This window comes from Ranitomeya imitator, chromosome 4 (genome assembly GCF_032444005.1).
Source record: "Ranitomeya imitator isolate aRanImi1 chromosome 4, aRanImi1.pri, whole genome shotgun sequence".
NCBI classification, from domain to species: domain Eukaryota; kingdom Metazoa; phylum Chordata; class Amphibia; order Anura; family Dendrobatidae; genus Ranitomeya; species Ranitomeya imitator.
Genome location: NC_091285.1, coordinates 667,594,449 through 667,614,141, shown reverse-complemented (window position 1 = coordinate 667,614,141; position 19,693 = coordinate 667,594,449). Strand labels below are relative to the sequence as shown.

Here is a 19,693-nt window from a genome sequence, read left to right as displayed (position 1 = left end):
TGTTAGGTACCCCCCACGGCTACTTTTAGTTGCGCTGCTAGGTTCAGGGTTTGCGGTCAGTACAGGGACCACGTTCTCCAGAGTACATCTCATGCTGCTCCAAGGCCACCAAATCATAACAGCAAGGGCCAAGTGTTTGGAGGCTGAGGACTGATGGTTATCAAAGAAGATGTTGAAATTGACCATGGTGGAGGGAATGTCAGCAGAGAGATATTGTAGAAGCCAGGTGGAGAAGTGGTCAGTAAAGGCAGTGGCAGGACGTGGTGAGAGGTTGGTGGTGTATGTCAGCCACTTGGAGGTCAGAGGGAGACTTCATACGGACAGAGAAGGGAGGTTAGAGGTGGGATGTTGTTGAAGGTGCAATTTTAAAAAAGGACAAGACTTACTCCTCCACCATGTCTATTGCCAGGGTGGAGTGAAGGCCACAGCTCAGCTAGCTGTTGTCACAGGGTGTCAGCCATGTTTCGGTGAAGCCCAGTAAGGATAGATTGCAAGAAGTAAAGAGGTCATTACAGGTGGGATGCACTGGTTTGAACAGGAAGAGTCTAATATTTAGAGAATTTGAAGACCTGCTATCTGCTTTCCCTTCTGATTACTGTTGATCACTGGAGGTCTCATCATGGTGGCACGTTGTGATATATTTATTATCATGGATTGTACAATACGGAGAACTCCTTCATGACACAATAGTTTCCAATGCAGAGGGCTGACGTAACTGTGTCTTGCCCTTTCCATGGAAGGTCTCCGTTCATCTTCAGTCCGTGTCATAGAGATATTGAATTATTATGTACACCCCTCCTCACTCCTCACATGTAAAGCGCCATGGAATAAATGGCGCTACAATAATAAATAATAATAATATATTGAATATGAATATAAAACGATGTTTATGATCTTGGCATAGAATCCCATACGGTGACAGCGCAATAACAACCTTTGCAAAAAAAAAGTGAAAGCACAAATACAACACATATAGAAAATTTTCCTCAGTTGTTATGGAATGGAGGGAGGGATTTGAAGGATCGTTCTTATCAGTCTGGACAGACCGGACCCTGTCTCTTATCTATAGACCCAGACTTCCTCTGACCAAGGAGAGAAGGAAGCCCCCCTCCCTATGTACTGGTCTCCCTGGTCTTCCCTCCCATTACTGTAGAGTAACTCCACCTTACCAGTTGCAAAGTGGATTGTACACTTACATCGACCATGAGCAAATATTCAGCTGGACCCCATAAATGTGCTATCGAAGGCACCCAACCCACCCAAGTACCTGGAGATGACTTTTAACTCCCACCTCTAAGAGAAAGGAGGTTGATGTAATTTCTGCCTGGTTTATGTGTGCCGTGACACGGGTAAGTCCGAGAATAATCTGTCCACGTGTTATAGTGTCTGAATATGTTCTGTAGCTTTATCTTCCAGTACAATTATCTAATCTATAAATCTGTCTATTTATTATCTATCTATCTATCTATCTATCTATCTATTTATTATCTATCTATCTATCTATCTTTCATCTATCTGTCTATTTATTATCTATCTATCTATCTTTCATCTATCTAGTTATCTATCTATTATCTATCTATCTATTATCTATCTATATTTCATCTATCTAGTTATCTATCTATTACCTATCTATCTATTATCTATCTAATATCTATCTATCTGTCTCTCCATTTATCTATCCATCTATTTACAGAATTTTTTGTAGCTTAATCTTCTATTACAATTATCTACCTATGTGTTTATGTCCTATAAATCTATTTTCTATCTCTCACATATTTCTTTATATCAATACATCCCTTTTTCTATCATCTATGTAACTTTATTTCTATCTATCGCTCTATTTATTATCTTTATAATATTATTCTACAGAATATTTTCCTGTTTTACATGCTATTACAACTATCTACAGTGGGGCAAAAAAGTATTTAGTCAGTCAGCAATAGTGCAAGTTCCACCACTTAAAAAGATGTGAGGCGTCTGTAATTTACATCATAGGTAGACCTCAACTATGGGAGACAAACTGAGAAAAAAAAATCCAGAAAATCACATTGTCTGTTTTTTTATCATTTTTTTTGCATTTTATGGTGGAAAATAAGTATTTGGTCAGAAACAAACAATCAAGATTTCTGGCTCTCACAGACCTGTAACTTCTTCTTTAAGAGTCTCCTCTTTCCTCCACTCATTACCTGTAGTAATGGCACCTGTTTAAACTTGTTATCAGTATAAAAAGACACCTGTGCACACCCTCAAACAGTCTGACTCCAAACTCCACTATGGTGAAGACCAAAGAGCTGTCAAAGGACACCAGAAACAAAATTGTAGCCCTGCACCAGGCTGGGAAGACTGAATCTGCAATAGCCAACCAGCTTGGAGTGAAGAAATCAACAGTGGGAGCAATAATTAGAAAATGGAAGACATACAAGACCACTGATAATCTCCCTCGATCTGGGGCTCCACGCAAAATCCCACCCCGTGGGGTCAGAATGATCACAAGAACGGTGAGCAAAAATCCCAGAACCACGCGGGGGGACCTAGTGAATGAACTGCAGAGAGCTGGGACCAATGTAACAAGGCCTACCATAAGTAACACACTACGCCACCATGGACTCAGATCCTGCAGTGCCAGACGTGTCCCACTGCTTAAGCCAGTACATGTCCGGGCCCGTCTGAAGTTTGCTAGAGAGCATTTGGATGATCCAGAGGAGTTTTGGGAGAATGTCCTATGGTCTGATGAAACCAAACTGGAACTGTTTGGTAGAAACACAACTTGTCGTGTTTGGAGGAAAAAGAATACTGAGTTGCATCCATCAAACACCATACCTACTGTAAAGCATGGTGGTGGAAACATCATACTTTGGGACTGTTTCTCTGCAAAGGGGCCAGGACGACTGATCCGGGTACATGAAAGAATGAATGGGGCCATGTATCGTGAGATTTTGAGTGCAAACCTCCTTCCATCAGCAAGGGCATTGAATATGAAACGTGGCTGGGTCTTTCAACATGACAATGATCCAAAGCACACCGCCAGGGCAACGAAGGAGTGACTTCGTAAGAAGCATTTCAAGATCCTGGAGTGGCCTAGCCAGTCTCCAGATCTCAACCCTATAGAAAACCTTTGGAGGGAGTTGAAAGTCCGTGTTGTCAAGCGAAAAGCCAAAAACATCACTGCTCTAGAGGAGATCTGCATGGAGGAATGGGCCAACATACCAACAACAGTGTGTGGCAACCTTGTGAAGACTTACAGAAAACGTTTGACCTCTGTCATTGCCAACAAAGGATATATTACAAAGTATTGAGATGAAATTTTGTTTCTGACCAAATACTTATTTTCCACTTTAATATGCAAATAAAATGTTAAAAAAACAGACAATGTGATTTTCTGGATTTTTTTTCCTCAGTTTGTCTCCCATAGTTGAGGTCTACCTATGATGTAAATTACAGACGCCTCTCATCTTTTTAAGTGGTGGAACTTGCACTATTGCTGACTGACTAAATACTTTTTTGCCCCACTGTATCTCTCAGGTATATATTTATCTCAGTTAACTGCTTTTTCTATCATCTATGTATGTTAATGTATTCTATCATCTATCTATTATCTATCTATTATTAATTATCTATCTATTATCTATCTATTATCTATCTATTTATCTAGTATCTATCTATCTATCTATTTATGTATTATCTATTATCTATCTATTATCTATTCATTATCTATCTGTTATCTATCTATTATCTATCATCTATCTATTATCTATTATCTATTATCTATCTATTATCTATCTGTTATCTATCTATCTATCTATCTATCTATTATCTATCTATCTATTATCTATCTATCTATCTATCTATCTATCTATCTATCTATCTATCTCTCTATTATCTATCTATCTATCTATCTATCTATCTATCTATCTATCTATCTATCTATCTATCTATCTATCTCTCTATTATCTCTCTCTCCTTATATTCGTGCCGTTAATCCCTGAGCCTGTAACCTCTGCTCTGTATATTACCATCTGTCCATTCTCGGGGTACAGTTTTCCTTTTTTGCTGTGTGACCCTCCGCACATGGCTGCAGTCTACATGCTACATTTATGTGCGTGTGTGATGGATATACTTAAAGTTTAGTGAAATCAAAATATCAGACAGATTGCGGCGTTCGTCACCCTCCCCAAATCTATTCTTGGTGGAAAGGAGAACAGTAAGAGAGGAAGTAAGATGTGCCGAGAATTAACCACTTCACACCCGTCAGCAGCCCTGTACGGACATGTATACCTCTCCGGCAGTGACATGTCACATCTGTACACCGAGCTCTAGCCTATATAACAGCTACAGAATGCACAAAGCAATATAATCAGGGGTAAAACAAAGAGGTGAGAAGTACCGGCACTTAACTGTCCAATAATCCAGAACCGGGAATCTGTTTATCTGGGATTTCTTATATATTAACCCTGACCGATGTTATATAAGGCGGTAATACAAATACAGGGCACAGGCTCCGGCTTCTTGGAGGAGATGAAGGAAGGTGAAGGAAGGAGACAATAGGTGGAAGTGGTGGTCACCAGCCCCACGTGGCCACTAATGCGAAGAGGCTGACCCATGAGGACAAGCGCTGCCCATGTGCTCCTGTAATACATAGATGGCCGCTCATCTCTCTGAACGCGCGTCATGTAATATTACTTTTCCTCGGTAACATCCATTGTAGGAGAAAGCTTAATAAACTTTAATCAATACAATCACATGTCCAAATCTATTCCTCCTTATTTGCCTTCTGGGGTGCATAAAACCGAAATAAGCGGGTACCGAAGTGTCAAGAAATGTCCTTTGTCCCAGCTGCTACGTGTTTTTTGGACGGAGCAAAAATAAAAGAAAAAGTATTCTGCACAATTTTTTCCATTAAAAAATGTATTACCAACGGGTCTGGGATTTTTTTTTAGCATTAGAATTACTATTGTAAATGGATCATGACGGATGTTCACCCACTATCTGAGCTGTATATTAGAGCTTAGCAGGCCACAAAAACTAGAGGTGTTCTGATGGTCCCAACCTGGTTTTTCCAAACATATCCATAGGTGTCAGGTAAATGGATGATCACAACCTGATTTCTCCAAATGAATCCATAGGTTCCAGGTGACTGGATGGTCCCAACCTGGGTTTCACAAATGTATCCATAGGTTCCAGGTGAACAGATGGTCCCAACCTGGTTTCTCCAAATGTATCCATAGATGCCAGGTGACCTGATGGTCCCAACCTGGTTTTTCCAAACATATCCATAGGTGTCAGGTAAATGGATGATCCCAACCTGGTTTCTCCAAACAAATCCATAGATTCCAGGTGACCAGATGGTCCCAACCTGTCTTTCACAAATGTATTCATGGGTTCCAGGTGACTGGATCGTCCCAACCTGGGTTTCACAAATATATCATGTATTCTTCCAGCTCGGACCGAAGTCCCCTAAGCTGGCATCCTATAGAATAATAAATCTCAGTCTTGCAGCTTGGGTGCTGTGGGGCACCAGGCCTTCCTCCCTATTGGTGCATTGCCGCTGTGGCAGTAGTCAGCACATGGCGACGCTCCATTAGGGTGATAGGACCCACTACGAGGTCTTCCGTGACATGGCAGTGGGCTTCATACACTCTGATCAGAAGGTTAAACTAAGAACCTCATGTTCAGTTATATACAGTACATTTTTTCCTAGCGGCTTTAGATTAACATATGATTTTTGGAGGTGCGGTTTATGTTCTCTTTTGGTGCAGAATAATAAATCTGTTTCCCTCATGATGGAGCCATGATGTTGTGGCTGCTGTCCTGTCTCTTGGATGTCTGGATGTCTTGGCTGAACCTCTGTCTCTCTCTCTCGCTCTCTATATAGAGGCATGTAACCTCTTTTTATAATTAACAAGTGTCCTTCATTCAGTATTTACATAAAAGGTAAGAATGCAGATGATATCAAGTAGCATTACTTGATTATTTAATCTATTTGTATAGTTTTTCATCCTCTGTTTTCAAAGTCGGCAAACTATTTGGCCTAGGCAATGCATAATTAGCATATCAGTAAACATCACTAGTCATCAAAGATAAGAGCACAATATGTTACATCAAATGCCATCTTACAAGTCAATATTACAGGCTCACTCAAGCAAAAGTCTGTTTTCTTGACCACTTAATTTCAAAAGTCAACGTATAGATAATAGTCTTGGCTTGCTAAAAAATAGACATCTGGTTAATTAAGATCCAATGCTGTGTCTCCACACCTGTCATTTTTGAGAACCACTTGTTTTTTAAAAATAACAACAGCCATATAGACTATAATGGATACGTGTTCTATCGGCAAAAAGACATAGACAGAATATGTAAGTGACTCACGGATGTCTGAATAAGACCTCAACATCAATAATGGTTAAAAATCACAATACTGGTGAAAACAAGTAATTTTCATCTTGTTAAAAATCCTCTCTGTTCTTAAGACTGGAGGGAATTTTAAAGGGAACCTGTCACCCCCAAAATCGATGGTGAGGTAAGCTCACCGTCATCAGGGTCTTATCTACAGCATTCTGTAATGCTGTAGATAAGCCCCCGATGTAACCTGAAAGAGGAGAAAAAGAGGTTAGATTATACTCACCCAGGGGCGGTCCCACTGCGGTCCGGTCAAATGGGTGTCTCAGGTCCGCTCCGGCGCCTCCCATCTTCATTCCATGACGTCCTCTTCCGGTCTTCACGCTGCGGCTCCGGCGTACTTTGTCTGCCCTGTTGAGGGCAGAGCAAAGTACTACAGTGTGCAGGCGCCGGGCCTCTCTGACCTTTCCGGCGCCTGCGCACTGCAGTACTTTGCTCTGCCCTCAACAGGTCAGACAAAGTACGCCTGCGCCGGAGCCGCGGCATGAAGACTAGAAGAGGACGTCATGGAATGAAGATGGGAGGCGCCGGAGCGGACCTGAGACACCCATCAGAGCGGGACCGCCCCTGGGTGAGTATAATCTAACCTCTTTTTCTCCTCTTTCAGGTTACATCGGGGGCTTATCTACAGCATTACAGAATGCTGTAGATAAGCCCCTGATGACAGTGAGCTTACCTCACCATCGATTTTGGGGGTGACAGGTTCCCTCTTATCTTATTTCATAATGCTCGTTGTCTACAGGCTGCTTTCTTTAGAGTCCTGTAAGCCCTGATTTATCGCTGGATGGACTGGGCCAGCTTTAGTTTCCCTACGTTCCTCTGATGCCGCTGCAGCATCAGAGGGAGCACGGGTTTCGCTTGTGGTCCGAACTGTCCATCTTCAGGAGAGCATACAGGAAGCTTGGAGGCAAAGGAGCAGCATGCTCCTGAAGATTAAACAGGAAGCCTGGAAAGTAACGCTACTTTTATGTAGATCTGAATTGCGAAAAATGGAAGATAATGAAATTATACTTAAACATCCAGGATTACATCAAAATGGCTAACACATTTAAAGTTGTTGTTGTTTGTTCACTATTTCTTACTGGATTTCTTTGCATCACTTGATAAATGTTCAATAAAGTGAGAAACATGAGTGTGTGAGTTCTCACATCTCCTCCTTGGTCTGAGCAGAATTTGGTAGTCGGCCAAAACTAGATCATCTTTCCAAGTTCGCTATGTGACGCCGTCCGTCCACTCCTCCATTTCCCCTCAATCAACATTTGAAACTTTAAAAATAAATAAATAAACTCCGCACTGACCCACAATGTTGTAATGAAAAGGAGGCAGCTCCACAGGATGGCAGGAATTACTGTCAAAATTGGTACAAATTAAAAATGCAGAAGTTTCCTTCAGGAGAAATCCAGTTTTCTGTTCTAATTTTTTTCAGTAATACATTTAAAAATAAAAAATGTAACCAGACGGGCTGCGGAGAGTGATGTATCTCTGTCATTCTGCTTCCAGAGACAGATTTAACTCCTGTACTGGGGCCCGATGTGCACCACCATATGTGAGGCCCAATGTGCACCACCATATGTGAGGCCCAATGTGCACCACCACATGTGAGGCCCGATGTGAACCACCACATGCGGGGCCTGATGTGCAGCACCACATGCAGAGCCTGATGTGCATCACCTCATGCGGGGCCCGATGTGCACCACCACATGCGGGGCCTGATGTGCACCACCACATGCGGGGCCTGATGAGCACCACCACATGTGAGGCTCGATGTGAACCACCACATGCGGGGCCTGATGTGCAGCACCACATGCAGAGCCTGATGTGCATCACCTCATGCGGGGCCCGATGTGCACCACCACATGCGGGGCCTGATGTGCACCACCACATGTGAGGCTCGATGTGAACCACCACATGCGGGGCCTGATGTGCAGCACCACATGCAGAGCCTGATGTGCATCACCTCATGCGGGGCCCGATGTGCACCACCACATGCGGGGCCTGATGTGCAGCACCACATGCGGGGCCTGATGTGCAGCACCACATGCAGAGCCTGATGTGCATCACCTTATGCGGGGCCCGATGTGCACCACCACATGCGGGGCCTGATGTGCAGCACCACATGCAGAGCCTGATGTGCATCACCTTATGCGGGGCCCGATGTGCACCACCACATGCGGGGCCTGATGTGCAGCACCACATGCAGAGCCTGATGTGCACCACCACATGTGAGGCTCGATGTGCACCACCACATGCAGGGCCTGATGTGCACCACCTCATGCAGGGCCCGATGTGCACCACTACCACCACCACGTCTTCCACACGGTCAAGTCTGAGTAGCCGTGAGTCTGGACTGCATATTATTCACCCTGATCCTCCCTCCTCCCACCATGCCGAGTGCCCGGAGACCACTGATCCCACACTTGGACACTCCGAAGAGTTTTCCATTTATATATTTGTGACTCTCAGCAGGTCCACTTGAAGCGGGCAAGATGAGGTTGCATGTAACGATGCCCAAATATTTGCGCAGCCACGTTCACACTAAGGCGACGGTGGGAAAGTGTCACAAGAGGTGGACGATGATGAGTCACAATTGGCAGAAAGTCAGGAGGAGGACCAGGGTGCGGATGTGGAAGATGATGTGCTGGATGATATAGTAACTGACCCAACATGGCAGGAGGACATGCAGAGCGAGGACAGCAACACACATGGGGAAGGAGGCATAGCACCCCAACAGGCAGGAAGAAGCAGTGTGGTGGCCGCAGACAGAAGGCGTGCATCCGTTCACCGTAACACCAACGTGACGGAAATTGCCATTCCAACTTTTAGGTCTTCCCAAGTCTGGTTGTTTTTTAAAGACTCTGCCGATAACCCCAAACAGACCATTTGCACCACCTGCCATGCCCGCATCAGCAGGAGTAGCAAAACTACTAGCCTGACCACGACCAGCATGATCAGGCACATAACAGCAAAGCACCCGACTTTGTGGGCCGAACCTTAGGCTCTAGGAACAGTGTCTGTGTGTGATATCACTGCTTCTTTCACTGTTTTGCGTGCAAGCCAATCCCCTGTCCACAGTGCATGTGAAGATGCCTTGTGCCCTGTACCTGTCGCTGCCCACAGTCAACTAGCACCATCATCAAGCACGTCCACGTCCTTGTTCCAGCGCAGCCTTCAGTTGTCCATACCCCAGTCATTGGAACGCAAGCGGAAATACGCAGCCAACGCCCCACAGGCCACAGTACTAAATTCACACATTTTTCATCTGCTTGCGGTCAAAATGTTGCCTTTTAGGCTCATGGAGATGGAAGCTTTCCGCAACCTGATGTCAGTGGCCATCCCAAGGCACTCGGTCCCCAGCCGCCAATATTTCTCCCGGTGTGCCGTACCGGCATTACACCAGCACATGTTCCACAATTTTACCCGTGTCCTCAACAATGCTGTTACTGGGAAAGTCCACCTAATCACGGGCAGGTGGACAAGTGCTTGTAGGCAAGGACGGTACATCTCACTGACGGCACACTGGGTTAACATAGTGGAAGCCTGGACCCAGTCAGACCTTGGGATGGAATACAAAGCAGAAAAAGGGAGCTGACAGCACTCACTTGTTGGGGTGCCCGTTCCAAGTCCAGGGAACCTTCCAGGACAGTCAGGTAACCAAAATAGTAAAGCAACATCACTCCATCCAGGTGTAGTAGTTCAAAAAGACAAGTTTATTCTGCCATAATAGAGCAACGTTTCGACCGAGTAGGTCTTTTTGAAGCATGAAAAAGACCTACTCGGTCGAAACGTTGCTCTATTATGGCAGAATAAGCTTGGGATGGAACACATCCTCCCAACGCCGAGGATTGCGGGTCCTACATCAATCAAAGTTGCCCCCACAGTCTACAGCTCCTGCACCTCCTCCTCATCTTCAGCCACCATCTCTGAAATGAGCACATCAGTCAGAAGCTGGGAGCACTGCAGCACTGCCTCAGCCAAGCAGCAACATGCTGTGCTGAAGCTAATCTGCTTAGGTGACAAACCACACAATACTGAAGAGTTGTGGACAGCTCTGAAAGAACAGTCAGATTTTTGGCTGACACCGCTGAACCTATAGCCATGCATGGTCGTGTATGACAATGGCCGGAACCTGGTGGCGGCTCTGAGGCGAGGTGAGCTCACACATGTACCATGCCTGGCCCATGTGCTTAACCTCGTCATTCAACAGTTTCTCAATAGCTACCCGGAGCTGCCGTATCTGCTTGTGAAAGTACACCGCCTGTGTGCCCATTTTAGAAAGTTAGCTACAGCTTCAACCACCCTTGCCGTGCTTAACCAGCGTTTGCAGCTTTCGGCTCACCGATTGGGTGTGATGTCCCACACTTTGGAACTCTACACTGCATATGTTGGAAAGGATTTGTGAGCAGAAGAGGGTATTTGTTGACTACCAGCATCAACAAGGCCTTCATTATTCAGTTCAGACTCCACACATAAGACCTCAGGAGTGGAGATGGATGTCAGACATATGTACCATCCTACAAAACTTTAAGGACTCCAATGATGCCATAATTAGCGTCACCATCCCGCTCTCTGCATTCTGAAAAGCTCTCTGTTCACAATGAAAGAGGATGCATTGCAGGCAGAGCACGAGGACATGGAGCAAGGAACCATACAGGGTGATTACACACAGCCCAGCCTCATGTCGTCCCAATGTAGATTGGTAGACAATGAGGAAGAGGAGTAGGAGGAAGAACAGGAGCTACTTTCATGCGCTATAGACGGTACTACAAGCACAACTGTCATACCATCTGTTCAGCGTGGATGGCCTGAGGACAGGGAGGAGGAGGACAGCATGGTCAGTCGTCCTGTTGGTGAGGACACGGAAGTCTTGCCTATTAGGAGTCTGGCATGTATGGCTGACTTAATGTTGTGCTGCCTTGCCCGTGATCTTCGCATTATGAAAATTTTCGGTGACACTCATTGCTGGTTAGTGACACTTCTAGACCCACGTTACAAGGAGAACTTTCAATCTCTTCTTCCAGAGGCAGACAGGTCTACTAAAATGGTGCAGTACCAGAGGGCCCTTGTTACTAATAAAATTCCCATCTGAGAACGCTGGCGGAAGATGTCATAGTTCTTTGGACAGCCAAGGAGTACAGGCGAGAGAGACACAACTCCAATCCAGCAGAGGCAGGGGAACACTTGCAAAGTTCTGCGAGAGTTTTCTCAGACCCTCCCATTGCCCTGGCACAGAGACAAGGGGCACTGTTATAAGGAGTGCAATGTTTTGGAAGATGCTGAGAGAGAACCATGCTGACCATACCAACCTCCTCCATGATTCCTCTGCGCCTTTTAATTATTGGGTATCTAAGCTGGACATGTGGCATGAACTGGCTCTCTATGCCTTTGAGGTCCTGGCCTGACCTGCCGCTAGCTTTTTTTCAGAGCGGGTTTTTAGTGCCGCTGGTGGAATTATAACTGATAAGCGCATCCGTCTGTCAACTGAAAATGCTGACAGGCTGACTCTTATAAAAATGAACAAAGGCTGGATTGGGCCAGATTTCTCTACACCACCAAATGATAACAGGGAAACATAACCTCCAATACAGTGTCTTTTTTTGGGAGGTGTATTCCCATGCACCTCTTCACACCAACACATGGGTATAAACTTCCTGATTTTGGCTATTTGGTGTTATGCTCCTCCTCATCCTCATCATCCACCACCACTAGAACACCAGGGTGAACGTGTTTCGTGATGCTAGAGCCACTCTATTTTTTTTGCAAGGGTGTTTATGATGCACGTAAATAATGAAATAAAAAAAAATCTGTACCCCCCAGGGAGAAATGTTTGTCAGCCTATACACTTAGTTTTTGGGCATTCCAAATATAGCAGACCCTCTCCTTTAAATTGTGAATAGATTCTTAAGAGGATATCCTCCACATCTCTTCAAACACCACCACTAGAACATGAGGGTGAACGTATTCCGTGATGCAACAGTCACTCTAATTTTTGGCAAAGGTGTTTAGGATGCCCGTAAATAAAAATAAAAAAAAAGGATTTGTACTCCCCAGGGGCAAATGTTTGTCAGCCCTTACACTTAGTGTATGGGCATTACAAATATAGGAGACCCACTCCTTTAAATTGGGAATAGATTCTTAGGAGGTCATCCTCCATGTTTCTTCAGACACCACCACTAGAACACGAGGTTGAACGTAATCCATAATGCAACAGTCACTCTAATTTTTGGCAAGGGTATTTATGATGCCCGTAAATAATAATAATAATAAAAAAAATAAGTATACCCCCAGGGGGAAATGTTTGTCAGCCCTTACACTTAGTGTATGGGCATTACAAGTATAGGAGACCCGCACGATTATAATGGGAATTTTTTTTTTGAGGCCCTCCTCCACATCTCTTTAACGGGGCATTGGAGTGCCTCCTAATTTTTTGCGGGCCTTGCATTCACTGCATAGGCAAACACTATGGGAGACCCACTTCCTACTAATGGGAACATTGTATCCAGGAGGCCCACCTCTATGTCTCTTCCAAGGATTATTGGGGTGTGTGTTACTTTGGTGTAGGGCAGGCCTTGCATTCAATGCATAAGCAAACAGTATGGTAGTACCAAATGAAAAAATGGTAACTTTGGTTTCACGTGGCCCTCCAGTACATGGGCTCAAAGGGTTATTGGGGTGCATGTTTGGTGCAGGGTAGGCCTTGCATTCAATGCATAGGAAAACACTATGGGAGATCCACTTTCTTATAATGGGCACATTTTTTCAGGAGGCCCTCCTGTACATCTCATGAAAGAGGTATTGTGGTACGTCGTAATTTTTGGCAGCCCAGCCACTCACTGCATAGGCAATAACAGCATAGGAGAACCACTGTATAATAATGGCCCTTTAAGAATATTAATGCCGCCTGACCCCACTATAAAAATAGGCTTTGTGATTTTAAGAGTCCCTCCTTCATAAATAAAACAAGATGTGTCTGATGATGTGTCACACACCACATGGCCAGCTAGGGTTGTTAAATGTTACAATGCCATTTCCCAGTGAATGCATTTGTATTGGTTGAAAGCAATGCTAAAGTTGAAAAATGCATCAAAAACGCTACGTGTGAACATAGCCAAAGTGGTGGAGGAACATTTTTGTTTTTGGGTAATTATTTTGCCTTATATGTAAGTCATTACCCTGGAAAGGATGTACCTTAACATATTTCCCAAGAAAATCCATTTTGGTTTCGTTTTTGTATGTTTTTGAGTGTGCCTGTAAAATTGGTGTAAGACTCCGACAGCATTGCTCAAAGCTGTGACCTGGGAGTCAGAAATGCTTCCAGGGGCGATCCTCATGATGTTCCCATGTCATCTGAGCAGTGTTTCCATCATTTTCAGACGTTTTTAGACCTTAAAAGGACCCCAGGGGGGGATCACAGTAAAAATGCTCGGGTTTCCCATAGACTTAAATTGGGCTCGTTGTTCTGGCCTACTACCCGAGTATTACAAATTGCTCCACCCGAGCAACGAGCACCCGAGCATTTTAGTGCTCGCTTATCACTACTCTCCAGCTCATAGCCCAGAAATCTGTTCTACGTAGGAAGGTCAAATGTCCGTCTAGAGTACAGACCACAATCCCTTCTCCTTCACCTGACCATGTTTTATATCTTACTCATCATTTTCCCTCTTTCGGAGCATCCAGTTTTCTATCTCACCCATGTTCCCATCCCCCTTCTTCCTCCTAGCTCCCCATGCTCTTGGATTATCCACTCTCTCACACCTACATTTTGTTACCCTTAGGTATTCTATGTTCTCATGTGTCCTTCTGATGACAAAGGGACACCGAGTGACGGCACATATGCAACAATGGAGGACGATAAAAGCTCTATGGACAGGCAGCCAAACACAGTTGACGCTCCACCAGCCGGTTCTCCAACATCACCCTCTGAACCCCTCACAGATGAAAAGCGGCCACCTGTGGGGAGAGACGAACTGCCCGCTCATGTACCAGTTATCAGCTTGGGACACAGTAGAGTGGCGCTACGACCAGAGCTGACTACGTTACGGCCTGTACCCTCCCTGATGCTGGCACTACCAGGGATACGTGGACCATTGTTTCCGCATCAGTTCCATCCTCACCCTTATCTTCCTAGGTAAGTCTCAAAGGATTCCATATGACCAGCCACCATTTTGGGTAATATTTTCCTCTCTTCTGTTGCTAGATGCTTCAAGTTTAATGGTCTAGTTGTTAAGCTGGCCATACATATAAGATTTACGTCAGACTAAACCGCCACTATCGACGGGTACAGCTGGCAGACTAATGTATATGGGGGTGCTTGAAGAACTTAGATCCTGCAAATGATTTAGAAGTTGCTTGGCATTCCTAATTGTACCCCTACTATTTCCATAAATTACTTATTTGTTTTCACCTACTAGGAAACTAATAATATTTTAGTTAGAAAAAGTAGAAATTTAGTAATAAAAGGCTCTCCACTGTCTCTCTATTTTGACAGCTGTGTGAGACGTTCTACCTCTGAGCTTGGAGATATCACTGTGTGGGAAAGCCTGTGAGTAGTAACGTATGTAGACGAGCTGGTTGCGTTAATGTATGAAGTAATGAAAAAAAATTATTTATGCGTATTGTGTAACAGCAGCGGAGGAGGCTAGAAAAAAACAGGTAAAACCTTCAACTTTTATCAAGTGAAAGACGAGGACATCTGAATCCGATGAATACGTTTCTTTTATTACTTATTAGCAAGGAGACAGGTGCAAAGTCAGCAGGTTGTCTGAAGCTAATACATTACAGTTAAATACAGAACCAATCATTTTTTGTGGACCATTTACACAATACAGGGGAAAAATAGCAATATTCATCCCTGATGTCCAATATTGTAATGTAGAACCCAAGTTTAGTTATGGAAACTAATAAAGCGTAACTATAATCGGGCCGTCTTGTTTCAATTAACGTGTCTTGCATTCGGCAAATATCTTAATGGAAAATAAACATACCCCCATTATAAATAATGGGATACCTTTGATGTTTTTATGTCCGTCATGCGACAAAAACAGCTTGCACAAAACTGACAGTGGTTCTGGTAATGTCTTCTGGTTCTGGTAACATATTTATGTAGTGATAGTTGCTCTAGTGCTGTATTCATCTACTGATGATGATTCTGTTGATAGACTCATCATCAGAGCCATCATCAGTACATGAATACGAAGCAAAAATCATCATCAGCACATAATTAGAGCACTAGAGCCATCAATACTATAAAAATCACCATGTACCATCAGTACATAAATATGTCATTAGAACCACCATCAATACATGAATATGTCACCAGAAAAATCCAATAGGGCAGCACGGTGGCGCAGTGGTTAGCACTGCAACCTTGCAGCTCTGGGGTCCTGGGTTCTAATCCCACCCAGGACAACATCTGCAAATGTTCTCTCCGTGTTTGCGTGGGTTTCCTCCGGGCACTCCGGTTTCCTCCCACATTCCAAAGACATACTGATAGGGATTCTAGATTGTGAGCCCCATCAGGGACAGTGATGATAATGTGTGCAAAGGTGTAAAGCGCTGCGGAATATGTTAGCGCTATATAAAAATAAAGAAGATTATTATTATTAAATGAGTGCATCACTAGATCAAGCATCAGCACATGAATATCAACAAACCCACCATCAGTGTCATAAAGATTTAATTGTTTTGTTTTCAAATAAACTCATGGATGGTATTGTGTCTCAGGGCTCAATGGATCACTGAAATCAATCTTAAACACATGTGATAATTAGTTTTCCAGGTGATTCTAATTAAAGGAAAACTACTTAAACATGATGTTCCACATTATTAAGGATCTTTCTGCTGCTGAAAAGCATTAAATAGTGCAATGCCTTGGACAAGGTAGAAAACATTTGATATTTCCCGAAAACTTAAGCGTGATCATCATACTGTGAAGAGATTTGTGGCTGATTCTGAGCACAGACATGTTTGTGCTGATAAAGGCATAATGAAGAAGGTTTCTGCCAGGCAAGTTCATAGGGTTAAGAGAGCAGCTGCTAAAAAGCCATTGCAAAGCAGCAAACAGATATTTGAAGCTGCTGGTGCCTCTGAAGTCCCTCAAACCTCAAGGTGTAGGATCCCTCAAAGGCTTGCTGTGGTGCATAAACCTACTATTCAGCCACCCCCAAACAGTGTTCACAAGCAGAAATGGTTGCAGTGGGCCCAGACATATATGAAGACTAATTTCCAAATAGTTTTGTTTACTGATGAGTGTCCAGCAACCCTGGATGGTCCAGATGGATGGAGTAGTGGATGGTTGGTGGATGGCCACCATGTCCCAACAAGGCTGTGACGTCAGCAAGGAGGTGGAGGAGTCATGTTGTGGGCCGTAATCATGGGGAAACAGCTGGTTGGGCCCTTTAAGGTTCCTGAAGGTGTGAAAATGACCTCTGCAAAGTATGTAGAGTTTCTGACTGACAACTTTCTTCCATGGTCTAAAAAGCAGAAACGTGCCTTCAGGAGCAAAATCATCTTCATGCTGACAATGCCCCATCTCATGCTGCAAAGAATACCTCTGAGTCATTGGCTGCTATGGGCATAAAAGGAGATAAATTCATGGTGTGGCCACCATCTTCCCCTGACCTCAACCCTATAGAGAACCTTTGGAGTATCATCAAGCAAAAGATCTATGAGGGTGGGAGGCCGTTCACATCAAAACAGCAGCTCTGGGAGGCAAAGAAATACAAGCAGAAACTCTCCAAAAACTCACAAGTTCAATGGATGCAAGAATTGAGAAGGTGACATCAAAGAAGGGTCCTATGTTAACATGTAACTTGGCCTGTTAGGATGTTTTGGAGTTAAATAGCTTTTTTTGTTCAGTGAATGTGACCTCCTAATGCTGCAAATTCCACAAATGAGCATTTTCAGTTCTTTAAAACATATCAAATGTTTATAAATTCTACTGTGCCTAATAATTTGGAACAGTGCATTGTGAGTTTTTATTCATTTTGGAGATTATACTGTTATCATTGGGAGGTTTCTTCAATAAAATTCGATGTATAATCTAACGGGTGATGACTTTTATTAGACTGACTGTCATCTGCACCGACCATTTAGGAAAATCCGAGAAAAATATCATTTGCATAATAATTTGGAACATGGTGTAGACTACATCTTCTCTGCAGTCGTCTCTTTCTTTTCATCGCCATTTTGTCTAGATGCCATGATGACTTTTCACATCCACAGCTGTTCTCTGCACACCTCCCTCTTCTCCGGTCTTTTGCAGTACATCCTGACAAAGTGTCCTTAAAAATAAGAGTGTTATTAAAATGCCCTCTGCATAAAAATATCTGTCCATTTTACGACCATAAATAAGCCTTCTATTGTATATTGCCATTATCAGCTATAGCCGCTTCACCATCCAAAACAGCCCCATGTATACTATGATGGTCCTCACAAAACCCCATACAGTATTATTGCCCACAAACAACACCCCAAACATGATATTCATCTCAGCCTTCTATCCAATATGGTCACCACAGCCCCCAGCATAATGACCTCCACATCCCCATATACAGTATGGTCACCACAGCTCCTTATATACTTTGCTGCCCTCCGTTCAAAGCCCCTCATTTCATGGCCCAAATGCACATCCGCTCATTTTATGGCCCCCACACAGCCCCTCATTTCATGGTCCACCCGCACTGTCTCTCATTTCATGCCCCCTTCCCAATCCCCTCACTTTATGCCCCCCTCAGCTTATTCCCCCCTCTGCACAGCCCTTCAGTTTATTCCCCCATCTGCACAGCCCCTCAGTTAATTCCTCTCCCCTGCACAGCCCCTCAGCTTATTCCCCCTATTTGCACAGTCTGTCAGTTTCTTCCTCCATCTGCACAGCCCCTCATTTTACCCCCCTCTGCACAGCGCCTCACCTTATTCCCTTCATCTGGACAGTTTATTGTCCCCATCTGCACAGCCCCTCAGTTTTTTCTCCCACCTGCACAGCCCCTCATTTTATTCCCTCCATATGAACAGACCCCTCATTTTACCCCCTCTGCACAGCCCCTCAGCTTATTCCCCATCTGCACAGCCCCTCATTTTATTCACCACTCTGCACAGCCCCTCATTTTATTCCCTCCATCTGAACAAACCACTCATTTTACCCCCCTTTGCATAGCCCCTCAGCTTATTCCCCCATCTGCACAGCCCCTCATTTTATTCCCCCTCTGCAAAGCCAGTTAATTTATTCTACCATCTGCACAGCCCCTCTGTTTATTTACTTCATCTGCATAGCCCGTTTATTTACCCCTATCTGCACAGCCCCTTCTTTACCCCCCTGCACAGTCCCTTAGCTTATTCCCTACATCGGCAAAGTGCTTCAATTTATTCCCCCATCTGCACAGCCCATTTATTTCACTCATTTACACAGCCCCTCATTTTTTCCCTCCCTCTGCACAACTCCTCACTTTTTCCCCATCTGCACAACCCCTCATTTTATTCCTCTTCCTATGTAGAACCCCTCATTGTATTCCTCCTCTGCACAGTTCCTCAATTTATTCCCCCTCCTGTGCACAGACCCTCTTTTTATTCCCCTATATGCACAGGCCCTCATTTTATTCCATCTTTGCGCATCCCCCCTGTTTATTTCCCCCATCTGCTCAGCCACTCAGTTTATTCCCCCATCTGCACAGCCCCTCATTTAATTCCACCTTTCCCCATCAGCACAGCCGGACTGCTCATTTTATTCCCCCCATCAGCACAGCCCATCCCCTCATTTTATCTTCCCATCTGCACAGCTCGACATTTTATATCCCTTTGAACAGTAATATAAGAATTATAAAAAAAAGCTACATACTCACATAATCCAGGATCCAGTCCACCGTCTCCTTTTCTGTGAAGTGCCACCCATCTCCTGCATGTGCCTTCTCCTACAAGGCGTAGGACGGAAGTGGCCTGCATCTTGTTGGAGATCCCAGTGGAGCAGGGGAGATGACAGCTCCTCTCTCGGGTAGTGCATGCAACAATTGTATTTATGTCTGACAAATGAGAATAGAATTAAGTGCGGTGAGGGAGCGACAACCGAGGCTAACCGTGACTAATACTGCTTCCCTATGCTTGCACCCCGGCCATCACTGTGCTCAACGTCTGCAACTGCAGGAAGATGCCAGGCGACCGTAGACATTCAGCATTTTTTTTTTAAAGTGTGCCCCCCTCGGCTAGGCAGGTGTTGTCACTCTAGGCAGGTGCCTACCACTCATCTTGACCCTGTGATAAATGATACACTTATTACAAAAATTTTCATAACAAAAACTGTCAAAGCTTC

At 44.3% G+C, this 19,693-nt stretch overlaps 1 protein-coding gene across 3 annotated transcripts in view; it reads left to right on the top strand.

Moving 5' to 3' along the window:
* The first annotated feature begins 1,143 nt into the window (after positions 1 to 1,143).
* LYL1 (LYL1 basic helix-loop-helix family member) overlaps positions 1,144 to 19,693 on the top strand; it is a 36,214-nt gene continuing 17,664 nt past the window's right edge. For 2 of the 3 annotated variants that reach the window (XM_069767181.1, XM_069767183.1), the window contains exons 1-3: positions 1,165 to 1,349; positions 14,169 to 14,521; positions 14,882 to 14,935. In XM_069767181.1, coding sequence (XP_069623282.1) covers positions 1,332 to 1,349; positions 14,169 to 14,521; positions 14,882 to 14,935 — 425 coding nt within the window. In that variant the 5' untranslated portion in view covers positions 1,165 to 1,331. Of the gene's footprint in view, positions 1,350 to 14,168; positions 14,522 to 14,881; positions 14,936 to 19,693 lie in introns of all 3 variants that reach the window. The other variant, XM_069767182.1, reaches the window with a different exon arrangement.